Source organism: Camelina sativa, chromosome 4 (genome assembly GCF_000633955.1).
Source record: "Camelina sativa cultivar DH55 chromosome 4, Cs, whole genome shotgun sequence".
In the NCBI taxonomy this organism is placed as follows: domain Eukaryota; kingdom Viridiplantae; phylum Streptophyta; class Magnoliopsida; order Brassicales; family Brassicaceae; genus Camelina; species Camelina sativa.
Window position 1 is genome coordinate 14,041,436 of NC_025688.1, and position 8,460 is coordinate 14,049,895.

Genomic DNA, 8,460 nt, shown 5'->3' on the forward strand with positions numbered 1-8,460 from the left:
TATCTGTAACATTATAATTCTTATGTTATTTTACTGAATAAAAATTCACCTAAATATTTTCGTGTATAACATTTTGGAATTTTATTTAAAACCATAGTGGTAAGAAATTATTGAAAAGACCTCACACGTTGACTATATAAAATTTTCCACGATTTATTATTATTCTGTATTGCATGCAATTGTTTAGTTTCGCAAGTTGGCTACGATGACGTTTCTTTCTCGGTTTCTCCATCACCCCTTTTTATCACTGATTATGATGATTATGATGATGATGATGATGGTTTGGTCGGTTTTAAAACAACTAGAAATGAGCTAGTGTGTAAAATAAAGAAATGATTCTGGAACTAGATACATTGGTAAGACATGAATCAATGATTAAATCGGAGACAGAAACAAAAAACTTTATAAACCAGAAATGAGGAGAACACACCAACGGCGAGAAGAATCAAGTATATAATAGTACTAACAAGCTTTACTGACTAATCTCACAAGCTTTAACTGAACACAAACACGCAACAGAAGAGTAAATCAGACAGAAGTATTCTACATAGTCTTTGCATAGTTACGTTTCATCAGCCAAAACTTGGAAAGAAAAAAAGCCAGTGAAAAACAAAAGTTTTGAATCTTTGAAGAGTGAACAAGCGGAACAACCCCGTTTACCTTTAGCTTTAAGAAGAGCAACATGCTCGTTTCGCGCCTCCAGATGTGTCATCAACGTTAATCGTAGTTCCTTGCCCAGGGATTGCCGAGTTAGCTGCTGCTGCTTCTTGTGCAGCCAGTGCCTTTTTGCTTACGATATGGTAGATCTCTCCTAAGATGGTCTGAAACGCTTTCTCAACGTTTGTAGCTTCAAGAGCTGATGTCTCCAGGAAAGAGAGACCTTCCTTCTCGGCCAAACTCTGACCATCTTCCTCAGCAACGGATCTCAAGTGGTTCAGATCAGATTTGTTCCCAGCCATCATGATCACAATGTTGGAATCAGCATGGTCTCTCAGTTCACGCAGCCACCTCAAGACATTGTCAAAGGTCTGTCTCTTGGTAATATCGTACACAAGAAGTGCACCCACTGCGCCTCTGTAATAAGCACTGGTGATAGCCCTGTACCTCTCCTGACCTGCAGTATCCCAGATCTGGGCCTTAATTGTCTTTCCTTCCACCTGTGTATCCATAATACATTCGCAGTAACAACCAGTTAGATCTCAAGAACTGAAGCATCTCAAAAATTTACTAATGTTTCAACAATCAAAAGTTAAGACCATATATTTTATGGAGCCATCTTAGTCACATTAACCACAAACATTTTTAACGCATCTGTCTGCATACAACTACACAAGCGTATAGCATAATTCTTTTCTCAAAAAATTTATCAGTTGACTTTAAGAGAGTATAAAGGTGGACAAGGTCACGCATGACAGATGACAACAATGATCAAGATATACAATGAAATTATTGAAGACAAGCTGTGAGAATCTTTTCAATTTGCCCCTCACGACCATCCACTTATAGCCTTAAAATTGAGAAAAGCATCTGTCATGACTCAAGGCCAGCACAACTAAGATTCTCTCTTGAATAAAAATTCTTAACAAGACAAAAGGAGAAATCAATACACTTTAGTAGCTGAGAAAAGAACTGGATTCCATATACTCTCAAAACAGTGTACTCTTCAATCTTAAGAAACGAAATAACTGAAAAAAAAACTGTATTGAGGACAAGACCTTTCACCCGAATTCCCCATATCACAGGACCATATAAGATGCAACTCTAAAGAAACAAAACAGACTTATATTAAACACCTGAATTCTACAATACTCTAAAGGAGTCATGAAGCTACAAGCAAAAACCAATAGAGAGTAGGAACCTTCATGGACAATAGGATAAAGCAGATTACACCTTTAAGACTCTAAACATCACCTAAAATCACTATCTGTTCAAATCTTCTCTGATTCTAACAGCAAACAATCCGAATTATAGTCCCAACACAGGTGTACTTGAAGAAAGAAACAGCGAAATAAAGTTAGAATATCACCTGAGTAGTTCTGGTGGCGAATTCAACACCAATGGTGGATTTAGATTCCAAGCAGAACTCATTCCTGGTGAATCTAGACAAGATGTTAGATTTCCCAACACCAGAATCACCGATCAACACGATCTTAAACAAATAATCATATTCCTGATCTACTCTATGCGTCATTTTCTCCCTCTCTCTCTCTCTCTCTCTCTCCGATCTCGCAATCAAACCCTACACATTCGAAAAAGAGAACCTTTTGTCAGTGATTTCCATAATCAAACCCAGATCCAACGAAATTAAGAAGAACCCACAAAGTAAATCACAAGAGGAAAGACGATTCGTGTAACCTTTTTCGCAAAAATGGCGGATGAATCGAGAGAAGAAAAAGAAAAAAAAAATCGAATTTTTCAGATCTACAAAGAAAGAAACTTTGAGTGAGAGAGGCTTTTAACTTTAGTTCTCTCTCTCACAATCAATGGTGGAAGATGAAAAAAAAAAAAAAAATTAAATATGTCCTGACGAACTGTTTGTTTCAATTTGCTTGTTGGGGGCTTCGTCTTCTTCTTCTTCTTCTTATTCTCGAGGGAGAGAGATGAGGAAAGCAATAAAAGTGAATTATACGTATCTGTGTCAGGGGATAGAAACGACGTCGTCTTTGAGGGAAAAGACAAAAGCTTCAGTTACTTTGCCTATGTGGCAACTAATGATTTGTAAGCAGGCTGGCAAAAAGTAAGAGCATGTTCCAAAGGGGTATATTACAATTGGAAAAAGTATTTATAATTTCCGATTAATAAAGAGCAATGATTGTATTTGTGAGTGTTGATAATAAACTTAATAAGCCAAATTGAATATGAAATTGTGGAACAAGTTCAATAGAAGAGGTAATAATGAAATGAGGAGGTCATCATGAAGTAATTTTGTCAACTAAATTGGCTGCTTTTTAAAAAAAATCACTGCATAATTACATGGATTAGTAGAAGCAAAAACAGTAAACAAAAGTACAAATAACCTTATTAGTAAACTTTTTTGTTTTTGGGGTCTTTTTGGCTACATGTATCTTCTTTCTTTGGTTTACTAACAAGATACTTTTTTTTTTTTTTGGACAACACTAACAAGATGCTTATTAGTTATTTTGTTGACTCTATGTGCTTCTACTAATCCATGTAATTAGCCAGTGATTTTGTTGATATTAATTTGCTTTCTAAATGGAACTTCACTATAATTATTAAGAATATAATTAGTTACAACATATTTAAACTAATATATCTATTAGACATAGAGAGTGTGATCAAAGTTGTAACTTGTAAGAGAGAATCATAGCCATAATAAACACTTTTTTTGGTAAAATTCTTGATTTCATTGGAACATATTTATTACCTCTCTTTAAAGGTTAGACACGTTGTCCGGAAGAGCAATTAATTAAAAACATTAGCGTGGCGGATATTTCGTTCATGTAAGGTCAAACTCTATGAACCTGCCTCACATGATTAGGCTGCCATAATAAACCGAATTTAGGATTATATACTGTATTTTAAATTTGCACAATACTCATTTCTAGGCATAATAAAATTAATTTTAAAAAAATATTTCCATTTGTTTGTCCATTTAAGTGCTATTAAATATTAATAAGAACTACACTGTTATTGTTTATAAACTTATATATTATTCTTTTTTTATTTGTCAACATTTATATATTTTTCTTTTTGTCGTATAAAGTGAGAAATTATATATACCAAGTCAAAGGAGAGGTTATTTCTTTCTGTTTAAATATTTTCTGTATTCATGAACAACAACTAAAGGAGAGAAAATAAAAGAGGATACAAGGAATAGTGGACCAAGAAAGTAGAAACGGTAGCAAATTGCCAAATTAAACGTTATAATCGAAGCCATTAATAACGAAAATACATTATATATATTGCCATTAATATATATTAGTAATTAGAGAAAGAGAATCTTAAAAGACTTTGACTGCATTCTTAGACCAATGTACATAATCTCTTCTTATAAATAATTCCTTTCATTCTCACAAACAATCTTATAAAAAAAATATCATTTACTTATATCAATTAATTATGACAAGACCTGCTCTCTCCTCTTGTCTATCCTCATGTCTCTTTGTCTTTGCCTTGCTTGTGAGTTTTGCCGCAGCAGCCGAAAATGAACAAGACAAACAGGTAATTGCACAAATTATCCTTTTTTAGTTAACATGGTCATATCATGGTTCTAATTATATGACTTATGAGCAACCATGATGCTGATGCTGATGATATATCCGTAGGTGTATATTGTATACATGGGTGCACTCCCTGCTCGTGTTGACTACATGCCAATGTCCCATCATGCTAGTATTCTTCAAGATGTCACCGGAGAGAGGTGCAATGATTTAATCCAATTTTATAGATCAGAGTGTTTATGTGATTATATGTATATGGTTTCATGTCTATCGATCAAATTAAAATTCATAGATCCTCTAACAAATGATTCTTTTTTATCAAAGTTCGATCGAGGATCGTTTGGTTAGGAATTATAAAAGGAGTTTCAACGGATTCGCAGCCTGGCTAACCGAATTCGAAAGAGAGATACTAGCAAGTAAGTGTAATTAACTCAAATTACTAATCTTCTCTATACAATAACATTAACTCTATATGATTTAATTGTTTTGTTATTACTTCTTAGGTATGGACGAAGTTGTGTCTGTGTTTCCAAGCAAGATACTGAAGCTCCAAACAACGACGTCCTGGAATTTTATGGGCCTCAAAGAAGGCAAAAGGACAAAGCGAAACAATCTTGTAGAGAGCGATACAATCATTGGTGTTATCGACAGTGGAATCTACCCTGAATCGGACAGCTTCAGCGGCAAAGGCTTTGGTCCCCCTCCTAAAAAATGGAAAGGTGTTTGCGAAGGTGGCAGAAACTTCACTTGCAACAAGTATGAAACCCCTTAAACTTATTATACAATTGAAATGTGTTAGGATTTGATTTGTCAAATTTTAAGGTTGAAATGAATGTGAACGATCTGGTGGCTGTACACAGCAAGCTTATTGGAGCACGGTACTACACACCCAAACTAGAAGGGTTTGCTGAGTCAGCGAGGGACAACATGGGACATGGCTCACACACAGCATCCACGGCAGCTGGAAACGCTGTGAAGCACGTAAGCTTTTATGGACTCGGTAATGGAACCGTGAGAGGTGGCGTCCCAGCTGCTAGAATAGCGGTTTATAAAGTATGTGACCCTGGCGTCAATGGGTGCACCACTGATGGAATTCTAGCCGCATTTGACGATGCCATAGCAGACAAGGTAGACCTTATTACCATCTCCATAGGTGGGGATAACGGTTCACCGTTCGAGGCAGACCCTATCGCTATCGGGGCTTTCCATGCCATGGCCAAGGGAATCCTCACTATAAATTCCGCAGGAAACAGTGGTCCACAACGTAGCACAGTCTCGAGCATTGCGCCTTGGATCTTCACTGTTGCTGCTAGTAATACAAACCGCGCATTTGTCACCAAAGTTGTTCTCGGGAACGGCAAGACAGTTGTCGTAAGTACCAAGAAACAAATCCATCATTCCTTTAAAACAACTTCCTCGTTTAACATTAATGCTTGTTGTGGAACAGGGAAGATCGGTAAACTCGTTTGAACTTAACGGAAGGAAGCACCCTCTTGTATACGGGCAATCAGCTTCAAGTAGTTGCGGTGATGCTTCAGCCAGGTAACTTCTATTCCAAGAAACATTTTATCTTTGTAAACTATTTTGGTCTTCACATAGCAGGTTTTAATGGTAAATGCTGTTTCAGGTTCTGCTCACCAGGGTGTCTAGACAGTAAACTTGTGAAAGGAAAGATTGTGTTATGCGATTCCCCGCAAAATTCAGATGTAGCTCAAGCTATGGGAGCCGTTGCATCCATTGTTAAGAGTCGCAATGGAGATGTGGCATTAATCTTCTCTTTTCCAGTGTCTATTCTATCGGAAGACGAATATAACACTGTCCTCTCGTATATGAACTCCACAATGTACAAACCCATCTCTCTGTTTTAATTTTACAACTAGTACTCCATCGTATAGCTCCATCTTTATTTCATTTTTATTTTTTTGGCCAGAAACCCCAAAGCAACTGTTCTGAAAAGTGAGACTATCTTTAATCAGAAAGCTCCAGTCGTTGCTTCCTACTCTTCTCGTGGCCCAAACACAATCATTCCTGATATCTTGAAGGTATATATAGAAACACAGAAGAGCTAAGTTTCTTCTAGTTGTCATTCTAACATTCTTATGTCTGATTAAATGATGAATTTGATTTTCAGCCAGATATAACAGCGCCTGGATCAGAGATCCTTGCTGCTTATTCTCCTGATGGCCCACCAAGCAAATCAGACACAAGACGTGTAAAGTACTCTGTTGATACAGGAACTTCAATGTCTTGCCCGCATGTTGCTGGTGTAGCCGCCTACCTAAAAACGTTCCACCCAAGCTGGTCTCCTTCCATGATCCAATCCGCCATCATGACTACCGGTAAGCAAAAATAAAATCACTTTGTTTTTTTTCTTTACAACATAAGTTTCTTGTATTGCAAGAAAATTAAAATACTCTGTTTTTGATGGGTTTCGTGTAGCTTGGCCAATGAGTGCATCTACTTCTCCATTTAACGAGATGGCCGAGTTTGCCTACGGAGCGGGCCATGTCGATCCGATAGCTGCAGTTCATCCTGGACTCGTTTATGAAGCTACTAAATCCGACCACATCGCCTTTCTTTGTGGCTTGAACTACACCGGGAAGAACTTAAGACTCATNCTCTGTCCTTGTTTTTTTTCTTTAAAACATAAGTTTCTTGTATTGCAAGAAAATTTAAAATACTCTGTTTTTGATGGGTTTCGTGTAGCTTGGCCAATGAGTGTATCTACTTCTCCATTTAACGAGATGGCCGAGTTTGCCTACGGAGCGGGCCATGTCGATCCGATAGCTGCAGTTCATCCTGGACTCGTTTATGAAGCTACTAAATCCGACCACATCGCCTTTCTTTGTGGCTTGAACTACACCGGGAAGAACTTAAGACTCATTTCCGGTGATAGCAGCAGTTGCACTAAAGAACAAAGTAATTCATTACCCCGAAACCTAAACTATCCATCGATGACTGCTCAAGTCTCGGCGGCAGAACCGTTCAAACTGACTTTCCATAGAACAGTCACTAATGTTGGTATGGGTAACGGCACCTACAAAGCAAAGGTAGTGGGATCTAAACTCAACGTCAAGGTGTTTCCAGAAGTCTTGTTTCTGAAGTCCTTGCACATGAAGAAGTCCTTCAAGGTGACTGTTTCAGGCAAAGGTCCCGAAGCTGATCAAAATTTTGTGTCCGCACACCTGATATGGTCTGATGGTGTTCATTCTGTGAGAAGCCCCATTGTTGTTTATGCTACGAACTGATTAGTCAAAATTAGTTCTTGTCTCTAAACATTATCGCCAGTTATGATTGTTTATTTTACTTGTCATGATATGTTTGTTGTTTAGGAGGTTTCTAATTCGTTCACCCATTTAAAGTCAAAACATCTTTGTCGGATTTGCTTATTGGTTCGAAATTCAACATTGTTATATGAGAGTTTTGATTTAATTTGGATAACGATCAAATGTATCAACCATCTTAAAGTCTTACTAATCAGCGTGTTTTATGCATTTGAAATCTATCACTGTTAACAAAGAAGTATACATTTGTTTTTATTTAATTTTATATTAGTTTGATTTATTTTTAAATATAGTATTACGTGAGATAGAATTGTTCAATGTTAACCAAAATATTTGATTTTTTTTTTGTCAACCAAAATATTTGTTTCTTTGTACTTCAAAAAACATAAGAATCCTGAAAGTTTAGTAAAATAACAGAGGATTCTCTCCTAATTACAGAATTGATCGAATATGAAATTCAAATCTCTCGAAAGCACGAGATCTTACGTACAACTGTTCAGGAGCTTGATCTAAACAAGATCAGTAATGGATTTCTAACAAATATGGTGCCTAATAATATGTGTAAATTAGTTACAGAAATTATGCTATAAATGATCGCATATAGTACAGTCAAACATTAATTTTGATAAATCATAAATGTAGATAGTTAACATGGTCAAACCTATGAAATAATTTATTTATTTCTTTTTCTTAAACAATTTTTTGGTATATGTAAACAAATAAGCTTGTAGTTTGGATTCGAAAATTCAAAAATAAAGGAAATCAAGTCAATTATTCATTCTCTTATGCAAACTACATTTATTAGTTTCCATATTAATAAACACAAGTTTTATAACAATTGGATATTTAACGTGAACATCAGTAGAGAGTAAAATAATAACAACTAGATTATGACCCGCGGTATATCGCGGGACAAGTTTTTTTTTTTTTCCAACCAAACATTAATTTAGAAAATAACTCCAAGATTGGTTGCCCAAACCGGAGGATAAAAGTTT

At 36.2% G+C, this 8,460-nt stretch overlaps 2 protein-coding genes across 2 annotated transcripts; one reads left to right on the forward strand and one right to left on the reverse strand.

Moving 5' to 3' along the window:
• On the reverse strand, positions 383 to 2,599 carry LOC109124693 (ras-related protein RABA2c). Its single transcript, XM_010504998.2, has 4 exons — positions 2,533 to 2,599; positions 2,356 to 2,421; positions 2,027 to 2,239; positions 383 to 1,157 (listed from the first exon to the last, which is right to left on the reverse strand). The coding sequence occupies exons 3-4, from the start codon at positions 2,189 to 2,191 to the stop codon at positions 669 to 671; spliced, it is 654 nt and encodes a 217-aa protein (XP_010503300.1). The 5' UTR covers positions 2,192 to 2,239; positions 2,356 to 2,421; positions 2,533 to 2,599; the 3' UTR covers positions 383 to 668.
• On the forward strand, positions 4,071 to 7,622 carry LOC104783853 (subtilisin-like protease SBT4.5). Its single transcript, XM_019244302.1, has 10 exons — positions 4,071 to 4,182; positions 4,287 to 4,381; positions 4,506 to 4,597; positions 4,685 to 4,937; positions 5,042 to 5,552; positions 5,629 to 5,723; positions 5,809 to 6,024; positions 6,112 to 6,223; positions 6,313 to 6,520; positions 6,888 to 7,622. Exons 1-10 carry the CDS (start codon positions 4,081 to 4,083, stop codon positions 7,427 to 7,429), a joined length of 2,226 nt encoding a protein of 741 aa, XP_019099847.1. The 5' UTR covers positions 4,071 to 4,080; the 3' UTR covers positions 7,430 to 7,622.

Bases quoted from the DNA above. Each gene is read 5' to 3' on its own strand.
- LOC109124693 (XM_010504998.2), bottom strand. From the start codon at position 2,191: ATGACGCATAGAGTAGATCAGGAATATGATTATTTGTTTAAGATCGTG. The intron at 1,158-2,026 runs GTGATATTCTAA...ATGGATACACAG, and splicing joins TCGCCACCAGAACTACTCAG to GTGGAAGGAAAGACAATTAA.
- LOC104783853 (XM_019244302.1), top strand. From the start codon at position 4,081: ATGACAAGACCTGCTCTCTCCTCTTGTCTATCCTCATGTCTCTTTGTC. The intron at 4,382-4,505 runs GTGCAATGATTT...TTTTTATCAAAG, and splicing joins CAAGATGTCACCGGAGAGAG to TTCGATCGAGGATCGTTTGG. The intron at 4,938-5,041 runs GTATGAAACCCC...GGCTGTACACAG, and splicing joins AGAAACTTCACTTGCAACAA to CAAGCTTATTGGAGCACGGT.